The 17,738-nt window shown below is 33.3% G+C and overlaps 1 protein-coding gene across 3 annotated transcripts in view; it reads right to left on the bottom strand.

The window, feature by feature from the left end:
* The window catches only part of LOC114324182 (neural-cadherin-like), a 740,245-nt gene that overhangs the window by 76,982 nt on the left and 645,525 nt on the right, over positions 1-17,738 (bottom strand). For all 3 annotated transcript variants that reach the window (XM_028271940.2, XM_050655305.1, XM_050655301.1), the window contains exon 6: positions 12,786-14,109. In XM_028271940.2, the coding sequence (XP_028127741.1) occupies positions 12,786-14,109 (1,324 nt within the window). The remainder of the gene's footprint in view (positions 1-12,785; positions 14,110-17,738) is intronic.

The following is a 17,738-nucleotide window of genomic DNA, read 5'->3' as shown; positions in this document are numbered from 1 at the left end:
CTGCACAACACTATTGAACAAGAATCTTTCAAATATTACATTTTTCTTGGGTGCACAATATGCATCAAACTTGTCCTTTAATTTTTCAAGAGTCAAATCACCTTCAATGGTAAATGTATTGTACAACTCCAATCCATCATCTCCTACAAGACTTAAATAACAAGCAACTTTCTTTTTCTCAGTTTTCTCGGCTAATCCAGAAGCCTCCAAATAAATTTCAAATTTCTGCCAGAATTTTTTCCAGTTGGCCGAAACATTGCCATCCAAGCTTAGAGGCTCAGGTGGTCTAAAAACAAGATTTTCCATTTTCTTCTTAATTGGTCACTTTACCTTTAATCACATGAACACCTGACACCATGTATAATATTAGAAATAATGCCAGAGACAGTTATTATAGTTCTTTATTAATTGTTGAACAACCATGATGCCACACAAGAATGAGTAGACAAGCGAGTGACATAAGGCAGTGACTTTACATCCGCCGGACGGTATACAGTATCGGATATGTTCCGAATACCAACATTATAATACAAGAAGTTAGTATCAGCATTCCGTGTAATAAGAAGATTCTAACTTAATTTTTACATATAATCTCAAAATTAATGACTTATTTTGCAATTTTCTAGGCAACAAATAAGGATAGACATATTCAGCGAACGCCATGTTGAAGTTTTTTTATATGATTTATGAGTTTCTTATTCTAAAATTTGTTTAGAATGCTTCACTTTTTAGTAATAGACCAAAAAAGCTTCATTTGTGAATATCATCAAAATCGGCTGCAGGAAACATATATGTTATTAATATAGATGTTCATACTACTCAAAAAATTTGGTTTCGGCCTGAAGGGGGTGTGTCACGAGAAAAATCTTATTTCTCTGGACTAAAATAAATACAAATTACGAAGTGATTTTAAGCATGGCTATAGATACTAACTTTGCTTGCTGCTATTGGAAATAGTGCGGTTGTCGATGTATTGAACCACTTTGTCAAGTTTTGAAGCCAAGATATTCTAACATCAAACTTAATCAACATAATATCACGTTGATAGTAATATATCAGAAAATATTGAAGACGAGCTCCATATATGGTCCTGCAGGGACAGTGTGACAAACGAATGGAGGAGCAGATACAACCATGAATTAGAGACTTTTTTTTATTTTGATTTATAATATATAGATACTCACACTGATATCAATAACCATAATTTAAGATGTTTCAACATTTACGAGATTGTTTATTATGAATTTATCTAGACAAAAGATACGCCTACTAAGTTTGTTTTTTTACTTAACATCTTTCTCAAGAATATTAGTTACTCAAAAAATAGTCCCACTAACTTAGAGCGCTATATTTGGAAAACATCATTAATAAAAGAAAGTATGACCGTCAAGTGCAATTAACAAATTAAACAATATCGTTTGACCTACATATTAAAACGTCAGACTAATCAGAAATTCAATTAATTTTATGGTCGTCAAGTTCACGGAAGCCCCTAAAACCTATTTAAACTTCAAGAAAACTTTGGTTAAAGGTAAAAAGTTCCAGCAAGAGGTTTAAGTAAAGTAGACAATGGCACATTAACTGGTAATTATTCTGTCTAGTGAATATTAACAAGAACTTCTTAGGCTTCTCTAATTGAGATTCAGGAAATTAAGTTCTTTCGGTATTAATGTAATTATTATTATTATTTGTAAAAGAAGAGATACTGATCCTTGCCAGTAGCATAGATAAATTACAACAGGCGATGGGAAGGGTTAATTTAGTTAGTGAGGAATACGGCCTGAGCTTCAACTTCAAGCAGACAAAATGGATGCTGATAAGCAAAAAGCGACAACCTGCTTGACAGTTACGGATAAACAACATACTAGTTGAATATGTAGAATCTTATGTATACCTTGGTACTATTGTAAATGCAAAATTGGAACAGGCCACAGAAATTACTGCGAGAATAGAACGAGCTAGAGCAGCATTTGATGAAAGGAAGAAGCACTTCATAAGCAAGGACTTGTCTCTTCCCCTAAAACTGCGTCTAGTTAAATATTACATTTTTCCGATCTTACTATATGGTGTGGAGGCCTGGACGCTGACAGAGACGCTCACGAACAAACTAGAAGCATTCGAAATGTGGGTGTACCGACCAGTGGCGGCTCGTGGCTTTAAGGACAGGGTCGGCAAGGTTTTGTCTCCTCAGATAGGTATGCCATATAATTAAAAGGCTTCAATTTCATAAAAGATTTTTGGTTTTTGTATTTTTTTTATTTTTTTTAAATCTTTTTTTTTTGTTTTTTTTGTTTTTTCCTATAAATTTAGAACCTAAACCTGTTTATAAATTAACTTTAAAATTTATTATTGTTTTGGAGAGGTTTTAAAAGTTTTTTTCTATTGACATTTGAGACAAGTTTGATATTGTCTCTTGTTTCATGGTGTTTCGACAATACGTTTTGACTCTTTTGAGACAAGAGAAATCCCGTTCATTTGAGGCAGAATTTGCCCACATTTGAGCACAATAATTTATTAATTTCGGGAACAGTTTGTTATACCTAATGAATTGCAGTATATAAAATTAAACATATTTTGTAATTTATTCCACCTTCCGAAAATATTTAGATCAGCATATAAAACTGTTAATCAATTTTCTTATTTTATTTGATTAAAGAATGATGGATAATTTTTAATGAACTTGTCTAATAGATATTTTGAAAATTCTTTGAAAATAATAAATGAGTTATCCTTCCACTCAAAAAGGTCCGGAACATTGTTTAAATAATCAAAATGTCAAAAAATGAAGAAAGACTTCGATTTTTTTCTTCGTTTTTTGATTTTAACTTTCAAAGTATTCACTTCTGAGAAAAGTTACACTGACATAATAGTTGCGTAATTAAATTTCCTACAATATAGGATTGGTTAAAAATTTTAAAAAGTGTCATCCTTGTTGCAAAACAGCAATAATTGCGAAAAAAACATAAAAAATAAGTCTTCGCATTTTACGTTTTTCAACCATTTATGCTACACCTACCACCTTCATATTTTAACCAGAAAACCTTTATGATATAATAAAACAATACTGTAAATTTCATTAAGATCGATTCAATACATTTTGCAAAATAAATTTTGCAATCCAGTTTTTGCAAAAAAAATTAATTTTTTCAAAATGTTGCAGTACTGACAATAAAGCAGATAGCAAGTTGAATTTTTTTTACATATAGAAGAAAGGTACAGTATTTTTCTATACTTAAAAATAAATTCAACTTGCTGTCTGCTTTATTTTCAGTTATGCAACATTTTGAAAAAATGAATTTTTTTGCGAAAGCTGGATTGTAAAATCTATTGAACCGATCTTAACGAAATTCACAGTATTGTTTTATTATATGATATAGTTTTTCTGGGTCAAATTATGAAGGTCCTCAGTGTAGCATAAACGGTTGAAAAACGTAAAATGCGAATACTTGTTTTTTATGATTTTTTCGCAATTATTGCTATTTTGCAACAAGGGTGACAATTTTTAAAATTTTTAACTAATCCTATATTGTAGGAAATTTAATTACGCAACTTTTATGTCAGTGCAACTTGTTTAAAGTTATAATCACAAAATGAAAAAAAAATTGAATTTTTCCTTCATTTTTTGATATTTTGATTATTTAAACGTTTCGGACCTTTTTGAGTGGGAGGATAACTCAAATATTATTATATGAGTTATTTTGAAGCAATTTCTGCAAACAAATATGTCACCTCTCAACGTCCAAATTAATGTTACTAATATTTTTACAGATGCGCCTGGTCTATAGGTATGTGACTTGTTGCCGTTTGCAGATCACCGCTCGGCAGATTGTTGATCTGCCGTACTTGCCATTCAAATAAATACGGGGAATGTATAATTGGTTGCCTATCGGCTAATATTCCATAGCTTCTTAGTACAAGCAAATGGTCAATCTGGGGACGGCTTGCCGAAGCGGGCTTTGAATTCACACAATCGCAATCGGGTGTATGGCTAGGATCATTAATTTGAAAAGTCTGTTACGCACAGCGCACAGGGATCACTTAACGTATCGGATCGATCGAATTCTTTTAAAAAACAATGAATAAAATATAGTCTGCATTATCTCACAGATATTTTTTTTATTTCACAGAAACGAATATCATCAACTCTGATTAACTTATACATATATTTAAAAAATCTATAATGTGTCCATAAATGTGTGGGTCGGCACTGCCGACCCTGACCAGCCGCCACTGGTACCGACGCATTATTTCTATATCCTTTACCGAACATGTCACCAATATAGAGGTAATCTACAGAATCGGAAAAGAGAAAGAAATCCTGAGAACAATTAAACAAAGAAAATTTGAACATCTAGGCCACATATTGAGACACGATAAGTACCGTCTACCGCAATTGATTATCCAGGGATAAATAGACAGTAATCGAAGGCCTGGTAGGAGAAGACACTCGTGGCTCCAAAGTTTGTGGAAGTGGTTCGGGATCACATCGATCAAACCATTCAGAAGTGCCGTAAGCAAGATCAGAATTGCCATGTTAATAGCTCTAATAAAAGGTTCACAACGGACAGAGCACTTGAAGAAGAAGAAGAAGAAGAAGAAGAAGAAGAAGAAGAAGAAGAAGAGTCCGACAGATGCAGCAGAAAATAATGAGTCACAAAACTATTAAGAACAGTTTTGTGAATAAGTTGAATTTTTGACCATGAGTACTATAAAGCTCGCACTATAAAGCTCGTAAGTTCTTTAATACTGTTATTATTCTCTCTACTATTATACTTAAAACCAACAAACTCCACCAGCAGTGCTGTTTGATAGACCGAGTAGCTTAACAGTACCTACTGTTTCTTCGAATCGATATGTGGAACGTGAAATCAATAATCACAAACTAACAAGAAATAACCAAAAGAACTTTGAGTAACATATTGATATCAGAATCTATACCTACCCTTCAAGAGACAAAGCAAAAGGAAAAAGGTCAAGTTATGTAAGAAAACTACTTACTAGATAAGAAACACAGAAATAGATGATTAGATTATAGTCCAGAAAGCCACTGCGCATCCGCTAGGAAAAATATTCTAATTCGGATTTTTTGCACAATCTTACTCAAAAAGGACTCCTTTTAACAAATTTGCATGTTGCCAGGACCAAAAGGTGGTCAAAAATTTTTTAAACGTTTTTTTTTTTGTTTTTTTCCTAAAATTATTTTTTTTGCATGGAAAAAAGTTTTTTTTAGGTTTTTTGGATCATTACACACAGAAAAGATCTTTAGTAACTTTTCTCTAAAAATGATAGTTTTTGACATATAAGCGATTAAAAGTTGAAAAATTGCGAAGTCGGCCATTTTTAACCCTCAAAAACTATGTGAAAACCTGAAAATTTGAATGTTGCCAAGATAGGTAGATATTCTTTAAACATCGATTGATGAAATCCCGAAGAGTTTTTTGCAATACAATATTCAAAACTCCTTTGTTTTTTAATTGCTAATCAAGCGTGCGCGACACTATTTTCCACCGACAGTATGTTGCAAATGAAAGGAATAAATTCGTTATTTCGTAAACTGGCGACTTTAAGGAAAAATCCCGAAACAGGTCGATTTTTATTTTTAAGTTATGATATTGTGGCATATATGGTATACTAGTGACGTCATCCGTCTGGGCGTGATGACGTAATCGATGATTTTTTTAAATGAGAATAGGGGTCGTGTGGTAGCTAATTTGAAAGGTTTTTCAATTCTCTATTCAGTAATGTAACCATTTACATAATTATTTATACAGGGTGTCCTTCTACTTCTTTTTTTGTCAAATAATTTAATTTAATAAAATTTTTTTGGACACCCTGTATAAATAATTATGTAAATGTTGATATTACTGAATATAGAATTGAAGAACCTTTCAAATGAACTAGCACATGACCCCTATTCTCATTGAAAAAAATCATCGATTACGTCATCAAGTCCAGATGGATGACGTCACTAGTATACCATATATGCCACAATATCATAACTTAAAAATAAAAATCGACCTGTTTCGGGATTTTTTCTTAAGTCGCCGGTTTACGAAATAACGAATTTATTCCTTTCATTTGCACCATACTGTCGGTGGAAAATAGTGTCGCGCACACTTGATTAGCAATTAAAAAACAAAGGAGTTTTGAATACTGTATTGCAAGAAACTCTTCGGGATTTCATCAATCGATGTTTAAAGAATATCTATCTACCTTGGCAACATTCAAAGTTTCAGTTTTTCACATAGTTTTTGAGGGTTAAAAATGTCCGATTTCGCAATTTTTCAATTTTTAATCGCTTATATGTCAAAAACTATCATTTTTAGAGAAAAGTCACTAAAGTACTTTTCTGTTTGGAATGACCCAAAAAACCTAAAAAAACTTTTCTCCATGTAAAAAAAATAATTTTAGGATAAAAACAAAAAAAAAACGTTTAAAAAATTTTTGACCACCTTTTGGTCCTGGCAACATGCAAATTTGTTAAAAAGGAGTCCTTTTTGAGTAAGATTGTGCAAAAAATCCGAATTAGAATATTTTTCCTAGCGGATGCGCAGTGGCTTTCTGGACTATTCGGATGTGAGAAGCATTACAAGTTTATTAGCCTAATAAAATAAAAAATAAATCAAAATGTAATTCCGTACAGGTTGGAACAAATTGTATATCAAAGTTTAGGTGAATACAAAAGATATTTTTAAAAAAGTACCCAAATGATATAAGGGATCATTGTCTAAATAATTAAAAAGGGGTCATTTTTGCACAATATTTACTTTTTTAACTGCTGAGATAATTTACATTTCAATGAAGGCATTTAGGATTTTTTGTTGTCATGCTGAAGGATAAATCTTTCACCTAAAACTTACTAAATTCAATTTGACCCCCTATTTATTTAAATAATTATATATAAAATTTAAAAATCAAATTTACAAAATATTATTTTTTGCGTTTTAAATAATCACTATAAATTATTTTATTTAATAGGGAAGGCTGCGCAATGTTACCAGTATTAAGTAAAAAAAAAATGGTTAAAAAATATTTAATAATTTATGAGATATTTAATTTGTTTAGTAAATGTTACTATATTTTCAATTGCAAAAACGCGGTTGTTGACAAAAGAATATAAATCTGAGTGAGGTCTCATTACTTTTATTTTTATGTATATTTTCGATAAATATATTGATAAATTCAATTTTCAATTTAACTCCCCTCTAAAATGACATTTAAAAATTGTTCTTTGTTTTTTTTTCTAATAACGTCGCGGAGATTAAACATTTTGAAATGCCGTTTCGATAATCGGGTTCCTGGGAATTTTTCACTAATTAACAAATTTTTTTGTCGTTTTTTCTTCTTCTTTTTTTTCCTTATAGTAAAAAATATAGTTTTGCTTATAAAGGTTGTTTCATTAAGAATGTCCAATCTTTGAGTCAAATTATAGACCTCAAAATATTAAGATTTAGCTAAAATCACTCAAATAAAATATGGCTCCTTATTGAGTTACAGAGTGTTTTATTTAAAAATTAAAAAAATATTTTTGCACAGTATTTTAAAACTATTCGACGTATCCTTTCCATACTTGGTAGAAAGTATAATACCATACACGCTATGAAATTATGTTAAATACACGTTTCCGGCAATTACCAGAGGCGTACGACAGGGGACAGTACATGGTTGAATCTTCCCAAATTCTACGACACTGGTGAAATTGCCATTTTAGCACAATTTTTACATTTTTCAATACTATCTATGTAAATAACATCCTCTTTACTCGAATTAGTCATTAGTTTTCGAGATATTTGAAGTTAAACATGTAACTGCACAGTTATTTTGATTAATGTATTTTGCCGCTTAATTTTTAGTTTCAAATTTCTCGAAAACTAATGATTTTATCGTTAAGAATGAATAATAATATACTCTTCAGTCTAAATGATAAAATCATTAATTTTCGAGATATCTGAAATTAAAAATTAAGCAGCACAAAACATTAATCAAAATAACTGTGCCGTTACAAGTTCAACTTAAAATATCTCGAAAACTAATGACTTTATCGTTACGAGTGAAAAATATGTTATTTATATAGAGACTATTGAAGAATCTAAGAATTCCGCTAAAATGGCAATTTCGCCAATAACGTAGAATTTGGGAAGGGTCAACCCTTTGCTGTCCGCTTTCGTACGCCTGTGGTAATAGCTGGAAACGTGTAGTTAACGTATTTACATAGGGTGTACAGTGCCTACACTTTCTACCAAGTATGAAAAGGAAACGTCGAATAGTATTAAAATACTGAGCAAAAATATTTTTTAAATTTTTAAATAAAACACCCTGTAACTCAATAAGGAGCCAATAACTGATTTTCGCTAAATACTGATATCATTGCGCAACTTCTCCTATAAAACAAAATAATTTATAGTACTTATTTAAAACGCAAATAATATTTTTTTGCAAATTGATTTTTAAATTTTGTATATAATAATTTAAATAAATAGGGAGTCAAATTAAATTTAGTAAGTCTTAGGTGAAAGATTTATCATTCAGCTTTGCAGAAAAAAATCCTAAAGACCTTCATTAAAATGTAAATTACCTCAGAATTTAAAATAGTAAATATTGTGCAAAAATAATCCCTTTTTAATTATTTAAATAATGATTCCCTTATATGATTTGGATACTTTCTTGACAATATCTTTTGTACCAACCTAAACTTTGATATAAAATTTGTTTCAACCTGTACGAATTTACATTTTGATTTACATGTAGTGTAATCTTATTTTACTAGACTATATACGAATATTACGAGTAGACTAGCTATAATCTAAAGAGATACCTATATGAAGAGGAGTACGATAAGGATGTGTACTATCCCTATTAACAGAACCGAAACATATCGAAAGGATGTATGGATTGACTATCTAAGGAAGTTATATATATACAGTGGAATAACAAATGACATTGCAACCACAAACACCAAAAATTATTATAAACGAAGTACGTGTACAAAAAACTCTTGAAAACTAAAGAACAGAAAAGCTGTAGGTAATATACAAATAATCACCCTGTACAAATCGGCATATTTTCCAAGCCTGGAGAATATCATTGACTACATTTTTTCTGAATAACTTTTTGGATATTTGTACTATAATGGAATTATCGCTCTAAAATTCACCATGTACTTGTCATACATTTTGCTTTATATTAACAGTAACAGTGTAAATATTTACCACTCACACTATAACAGAAATTGCTTAGATAAACAACTTTGTTGCAAGTGTAGCATGACAAAATAAACATCATGCCAAGTCGGTGATTTTAAAACAATATAACAATGTTACAAACTGCGACAAATCCCAAGTCTTGGCAAAGATATTCCCAATAAAAGTTAGCATAAAATTTAAAGTCTTTTATTGACGACTCCTGTTGAATAAACTTGCCAACTCCGTTTCATTGGACAAACATGCACTGAATAAATTCTTAATTTGCTCTGATCTACTATGCTTAAAGAGCCTCACTGTGTGAAGGACTTTACAGTTTAGTATCGGTAAAACTCAATAAACTTACTTTGATCTTGCTCGACTTTAAAAGATGCTCTCACGATGTCGCATGGGGTCAAGCATGAACTGGAGTTTTAGATATGATGATCATGGTAGTAGGTATTGTTGTATATAATTTGAATTCGTTATGATTCACGTTATAGACGGAGAGGCAGCGCTGAAAAATCTATTTGAATTTACGAAAGCTAGATTTTTCAAAGTTGATTACTGTGAGAGTGTAGAGAAACATACTGCGGTCGGTCAAGCGAAACGTAGAACAGGGGTTACTGAGAGGGTATCAAAGTTGCTTTCCTACGAAGGTAATTATTTCCATTTACTAAGGCTGAAAATCAGTACACACATTCTAAATTAAATATAAATAAAAGTTATTATAGTCGGTCAGCTGTATGACGGGACAGAGCCGGTCGGTCAGCCCCAATAGTCGATTAAGGAAATGAAGCATTTTGGCTCGCAATTTTTTCGTCCAGCATGGATTTACTTGAAATTTTCACAGAAGGTAGGGAATAGACCAAGGATCATTTTCTATATCATGCCGCTATCATACGCTAAAACCTTGGGGGTGGTTGCCACCCCATCTCGGGGGTGGGAATTTTTTGTTACATTTTAACCATGTAATTCGATGGAAAAAGTGATTCTAAGAAAAAAATGTTTTTTACATTTTCTTCGTAAAACTAATATTTTTCGAGTTATTCGCGCTTGAAAATAACAGTTTTTCGACGAAAAAATTGACTTTTTTAGAGGGTTTTTTGAGAATTCCTCGAAAAATGTGCATTTAATCAAAAAAACTGTAGAAATCAAAAATTGTATCGTTTAGTAACACACACCAAATTGTTTTCCAATAATATCTTTAAGACCAATACAAACCGAGATACGGCATGTTAAAGATTAGCTTTTTTCGTCAAATTCATAATTTGAAATATTCAAAGCCAAATAATGCGAAAAATTTGCATTTTTCGAGTAAAAATTTAAATAATCTTTTTTCAAGTATATAATTAGACCTTTCAAAAAAAAAATAATAAAAAGTCTCTAGCATGAAAATTAAGCGACATATAATCAAAGAAATGTCGGTACCTGCTTTTGTCTACGAAAAAATCAGTGAATACAACCCCCTAACCACCTTCCCAATTCAAAATTGGTCCTCACCTTTCTGTAGTTCCTTTTATATTTATATTATCAATACACTCAAGGAGTTTGACCTATATAAAATGCCTAATTTTGGAAAAATATTATATCTCACTGTGTACTGATTTTCAGCCTTAGTAAATGGAAATAATTACCTTCGTAGGAAAGCAACTTTGATACCCTCTCAGTAACCCCTCTTCTACGTTTCACTTGACCGACCGCAGTATGTTTTTCTACACACTCACAGTAATCAACTGTGAAAAATCTAGCTTTAGTAAATTCAAATAGATTTTTCAGCGCTGCCTCTTGATCTATTAGTCAGTAGCATGGTATTTTTAATGCAAAAACGTGAAAAAATCTAAGGTTTATTTTGATTATTTTTTGAGCTTTTTGTGGTGAGAATCAAATGGCTCATCGGATCGTGGCGTAGGAGGGCTCGTTATAAAAGGGAGGGGATGGTGAAATGCAAGAACATAGAAAAGTTAAACATGGAGGCAGTGATAAACGGGCACTATTTTGTATCTCCGCTATTATTGGTCTGATTACTACGTTTGAGGCGTTCAATGAAAGGGGAAAGGATTAGAATACGTAGAGACAAAAAAAAAACAATCACAATGGCATTGCCAAAAGGGGACTATATCGTTCCTTCGTTGTTATTGTTACAATTTTTACGTACAAGACGTTAATCAAAGGAGGAGGGAGTAGCTAATATGCAGAGACAAAAAAACACAACTACGTTGCCAAAAGGGCACTAGTATCATAAAAAAACAAACATGACAACATTGCTACAACAAATATGGTATTATGTACATTTCCCTTATAGCCTATCGTATGGAAGATGCAATAATAATGTAGAAAAAATTATACCACGCTTCCTTAGAGGTCGCACTAGAGATTAACATGAAAGATGCAAATAATGACTAATCTAGTGCTAAATCGTAATACTGTGGTTGATGGACGGGATATTGAGGTACTCAATGTAGGTTTCGTGGGAGGATAAAGGATTACTTTATTTGGAAGGATTTCCTTGAGTTGTCCCTGTTTAGGATTTTGTCCTCTTCAGGGTATGCGTTGAATTTTGTTAGTATGGCAGAAAAAGCAAACAGTCCGAGAAAACACTGGGGCAAGGTGTGGTGGGCCTGAGTGTTGCCAGACGGTGGTGGTTCAGCCGACTATCAGAGATCAGAGAAGAAAGTTTGATATAATTGGTGTTGGTTTCATTGACAAATGTGTGTACTGTCCGTGCTTTGCCCTCGACCAAGCTCCTTAGAAACCATTGTACAATGGACAGGCAAGCCTGCATTCTGCGTCGGCGGTCAGGAGGTGGTCTTAGACATTGCATGGACAGTGAATGTTCAAGTGGTAGAAAATAGTTGCGGCTATTTTCTTAGGGCGAACAGGTATAATTGTGCAATGAAGTTGAGAAACCGCAGAAAACCAACTTCTCCCTGTTCAGGGTAGGGAAGAGGAGTTGGAAGAGCAGGGTACGGTAGGCTAGCGGGGTAGCCTCAAGGATTTCTTCGTATTCTGCTGGGAGTTCGTCAATGCATGTTTGCATTAGAGCGGACGGTGGGGAATCTTTTACCGTTTGGGCTTTCGGTGGCAGAATACGTGGCCGAGAGAAGAACAGGAACATTTTAGAGGTTGTAAATATTGAGCAGACTGCATCTTATAAGTACTTGAAACATGAGATTTGGTTGAGCACAGATAACCAGACAAGTGAGCTCGTACGTCGCATAGGATTAGCCTGGGCAGCGTTTGGTAAATTACACTATTTATTAAACTATGTATTAATCGCGTCACTTAAGTGAAATTGGGCAGAAAACGTCGCCATATTATCAGACAACCGATGAAAAAAACGTATTGTCGAGTGGAGGCTACGATAAGAAGCACTACGGAGCAGAGGACGCTCACCAACCAGATGGACTGACGAACTGGATGCACGCCGCACAAGACAGAGCCAGGTGAAGAGAGCTGAGGGAGACCTATGTCCAGCAGTGGACGCACAGAGGTTGATAATGTTGAATTAGTTCATTTTATGATTATGTTTTATAAAAATACCCTAGGTTTTAACGGCCTGTTGTACGTATAAAATAAAATAATATAAAAACCCAATAAACTTACTTTGATCTTGCTCGACTTTAAAAGATGCTCTCACGATGTCGCTCGCACTGGGGTCAAGCCTGAACTGGAAAGGAGGGCCGTTGCTCTTAGATCTGTCGTCATCGTCGGTAGCCAACAACTCCACGACTTTTCTGGGAGGAACATGTTCAGGAACAACTGGCCGGTAATCCTTAAGGAAGGTCGGGGCGTTGTCGTTAATATCCTGGACGATGACGGTCAAAGTTGCAGTGGCTGTCTTTGGAGGAATTCCGTCGTCAATGGCGAGAATTTTAACTTGATGTCTCGGAGTGTCTTCTCTGTCTAGAGATCGTTGTATGCTCACTGTACCTTCCTGATTGATGGAAAATTGCCGTTTTCTGTCGGAACTTCTGTCAATAGCGTACGAAACTTTACTCTTTCCACCCTGATCGGGATCGGTAGCTTTAAACGTTTCGAGACTTTTACCAACTTCAGCGTTTTCAAAGACAGATACTTCGATGTTCGGTCGTTCAAACTGGGGTTTGTTATCGTTAATATCTCTCAGTCTTACCACGACCCATGAATAAGCTACGTGGTATTTATCGTTGTCGTTGTCCTCTCCTTTGTCGTTCACCTGTATTCTAAATCTAAATCCATTGCTTTGTAACAGATCCTCGTAGTCTAAAGGTTGCACGATTTTTAGAGAGCCTGTACCGTCATTGTTGCGCACCATTGTAAATTTGTCCGCACCGTAGCCACTGTTCTCAATCACCTTATATTGGAATTTATTGGTTTCATCTTCGTCGTGCACGGTTACTGTAAGAATGGGCATTTCCGGAAGTGTCGCGCCATCTGTTTCATCTACTTCCGTGAACCACTCATCCTTCGTAAATTGTGGCGGCATATCGTTGATATCTTTTACGCGTATAGACGCCGTTCCCGTCCCTTTCAGCCCCCCGCCGTCCATCGCTACCACTTGTATCGAATAATCGGGAGTCCTTTCGCGATCGAGACAACAGACTGCGGTTTTTATAACGCCCGTTTCCGATTCAATTTCGAATATTGGAGAGCCCGTCTCTTCTTCTATCACGTTCTTTTCGATGGAGTACACCAGGCGGGCATTTGTGCCTTCCGAGGGGTCGTCGTAGTCGACAGCCGTCATTGTCATTACTACCATTCCTGCCGTTCCGTTTTCGGTTACGTTTCCGAAATAAACTCCTTGCGGGAATATGGGCGCGTTGTCGTTGATATCTTTTAGATTAACTTGGACGTCGGCGTAACCCACGAGCCCTTCTCCTCCTTCGTCCTGAGCAAACACGGTGAACCGCCATTGAGGTCTGCCGTTCGGTTGGTCCCGGTCCAGGGGCTGCAATTAAACAAAATTATGATTAATATATTTATAAAATGGTAATCATACTATCAATTTACTTAATAACCTTTGGGTTAAGGTATATAAAATGCTTATACGGAATGAAATAAAGTGATGAGGGCGCTAATAACCAGCAAAATAACCCAAAAGATGGAAAATAGATAAAGTTATGAGATAAACAGAAATGAAACTAGTGGAGGTGGGAAATTTAGCGATAAGAACCTATAAATGTACATTCTTTTTATTGTTTCCCACCTTTAGACGTATCGGACGAGTTTGGCAACTGCCACTGTGACTGTGACAGTAACAGTTTTAGTTAACGTACTCCTCTGATACGTCTAAACATGCGAAACGATAAATAGAATGTAAATTTATATGTTTTTATCGTTAAATTTTCCACCTCCACTGGTTTCATTTCAACAACCAATACAATGTAAATTTATAGGTTTTTATCGCTAAATTTCACACCTCCACTAGTTTCATCTCTTTTTATCTCACAACTTAATATGTTTTCCATCTTTTGCGTTATTTTGCCGGTTATTGGCGCGCTCATCACTGCATAATTTAACTGTCTTCCAGAATACGGCATACAGTGATAAGCACGCTAATAACAGGCAAAATAACACAAAAGATGGAAAATATATTAAGTTGTGAGATAAAAAGAAATGAAACTAGTGAAGGTGGGAAATTTAGCAATAAAAACCTATAAATTTGAATTCTTTTTATTGTTTCCCACTTTTAGACGCATCAGGAGTATGTCAACTAAAACTGTCACTGTCACAATGGTAGTTGCCAAACTCGTCCGATGCGTGTAAAGATGGGAAGCAATAAATAACGTAAATTTATAGGTTTTTATCGCTAAATTTCCCACCCACCTCCATTAGTTTCATTTCTTTTTATCTCACAACATAATATATGTTTTCCATCTTTTGCGTTATTTTGCCGGTTATTAGCGTTCTCATCCCTGTATGATATAGATCAGCGGTTCTCAATCTTTTTGTGTCATGTACCACCAAATACTTTTTATTATTTTTGGTACCACCTAACTGAAATACATATCTAACCAGGTAATCTAATTAACTATAATAGTGGTGCTGATTTTGGCTGTTTTTGCGTTTTGTGTACCACCTCAAAAAATGAAATGTACCACCAGTGGTACATGTACCACAGATTGAGAACCGCTGATATAGATTATGCAGTTTAATATAAAAATATTATTCAATGTTACATGTATGGCAAATTCAGCTAAATTAATACAACACTCTATGTGATTATATAATAATAATAATATAGAGTTTATTTATAGCAAAACAAAATTTTACAATACAAAAAATATATAAAATATAAATAAACCCAGTGTCTCACAGAAGTTGTGAGCCACATGGACTACAACTTATACGTGAGGTTTGGATTTTTTTTTGTTCTTTTTAACACTGTTTTTTTATATATAAAATTACAAATTGCAACACTTTTTACAACAATTTTAAAACTTTAAAATGCAAATATGGAAACTTTTGACAAATTAAAATTAAAATTAGTGGAAAAAAAGAATTATTTATTTATATAACATTTCAGTTCCTTACTTTTTTTACTTTTACTTTTTACAACATACAACAATTACAAATTTCAACAATTTTACAACTTTAAAATAGAAATATGGAAACTTTTGACAGATTAAAACTAGCAAAACACAAAATTATTTATCTACCATTTCAGTTCATTACTACCTATTCATTAATTCATGTAATGTATGTCTGTTACCATGGATCCACTTTTTTTAACTCTTTTTTAAATTCTTTATAATTGTGTTTTACTTTAATGGTAAAAGGTAGATTATTGAAAATTTTTGGTCCCAAAAAATCAACGCAACGTTGGCCGATTGTTTTTTCTTTTTTTGGTACTAATGTCGTTAAATTTCTATTTCTGGTTACATTATCACATTGTAAATTGTATTAATGGTAGGGGAGCACAAGCGGGGATTTTTGCAGTTACTCGAGCGCGTCAGATTATAACATGCAGAGAAACCTTGTACCCTGTAAATAAACCTCTACCATATATTGGCTCTTAATACAGGGGAATTCGTTAAGGGGGGTCCACAAAGAAATCGATCCTTAGAAAAACTCAAAATCTTCAGATTAAGATAAGGTACGTTAAGTACATGCACAAGAGTGTATATTTAAAAAAATCTGACGATTTGAACTGGTCGTAAGGAAATGGACAAGTCACAAAGTTTCACACAAAAAAAGCGAATATTTCGCGAAATGAACGTCAGACGTTAGATCGAAAAGCTAAAAAATACGTGTTCAATTTTTTTCAAAAATCTATCGAATGATACCAAACACAACCCCCCATGGAGGTAAATTTTAAATAAGAACCCCGCGATATTTCGCGAAATGAACATAAGGTCGAAAAACTGCAACATATTCAATATTTTTGAAAAATCTATCGAATAGCACTAAACATGGCTCTCCACGGAGGTGGGGTGGGGGTTAGTCCCCAATTTTTATTACATTTTTGGATTCTCTACGTAAATGGATAGATGGCGCTATAATCGGAAAACACAATTGTTGAAAATGGAGAATTAAATTTAAAATTGGAATTCTCTTCACCCAATAGGTCCTATAACGGTCGAGTAACTGCAAATTTAGCATACTTTCCTCCCCTACTATAATGACAGTATCTTGTCTAAGTATATTGTATGTGTTATTAATAAGTTGTACATAACCAAGACATACTTGCTTCTATTGTTAAAGCTTACAAATTAGGAAATATTTAAATATTTAAAAATGAACGGAAATAGGTATAGGAAACCCTAATAGTGATTGTAAGCTAAGTAAATTTTCCACATGATAGACACGATAAGTTTCATTTAAAATAAGTACGTTATTACAGGATGAATTTCTTAATAGAACAATCTAATATTTTGACCACCTTGTACAACATTTTGCTACAATAAACATCTATTTAAATAATATGCTGAGTAGTCTATTATTAAGATCCAAGAAAAAAATTGTTATCGATCCTTAGATTCGTAGATATTTTTTTTTCTAAATTATTACATTTCTATAAAAATCGAAGTAAATCAAAACACCCTGTATTTAGGTATAACACCCCTTATAAAAGCATATGTAGCTTATTTTTTAAGGGAAATTCAAAAATATCATCAGATATAGTGTGTTCCACAAGAAAAATATAACTTTGATATACCATTGTGTTTTCTAGCACCCTGTATAATTCACATTATTTTTAGATTGTAATGTTAATCGTTCTGTATCTTTCTGTGAAGAATTTTTTTTAAATCTTATGTCGTTATGAAAAAGATGAACCACCCTGTATATAATATATCAATTGTAGCTTTTTCAAGGAAAAGGAATAACTAACAATGGAGTTGATTTATAAATATCACAATAATGCTCTTTTAAAAAATATTTGGTATATGCTTATATTTCCTTTATCCTTTTATGTATTCTCGGTAATGGATTGGGAAAAAGCAAATCAATAAAATGTACTAATGCCGCACATTATTTTAATGTAAGTCTGCCGTAAATCCCATAATGCTCTTTAACTGAGTGGGAATAAAAAATGTAAAAATCCACATGATACATTCGTTTACTGTTGCCGTTGGC

Source organism: Diabrotica virgifera, chromosome 1 (assembly GCF_917563875.1).
Source record: "Diabrotica virgifera virgifera chromosome 1, PGI_DIABVI_V3a".
NCBI classification, from domain to species: Eukaryota; Metazoa; Arthropoda; class Insecta; order Coleoptera; family Chrysomelidae; genus Diabrotica; species Diabrotica virgifera.
The sequence above is the reverse complement of the archived record's forward strand: the minus strand, read 5'-3'. Positions and strand labels throughout refer to the sequence as shown.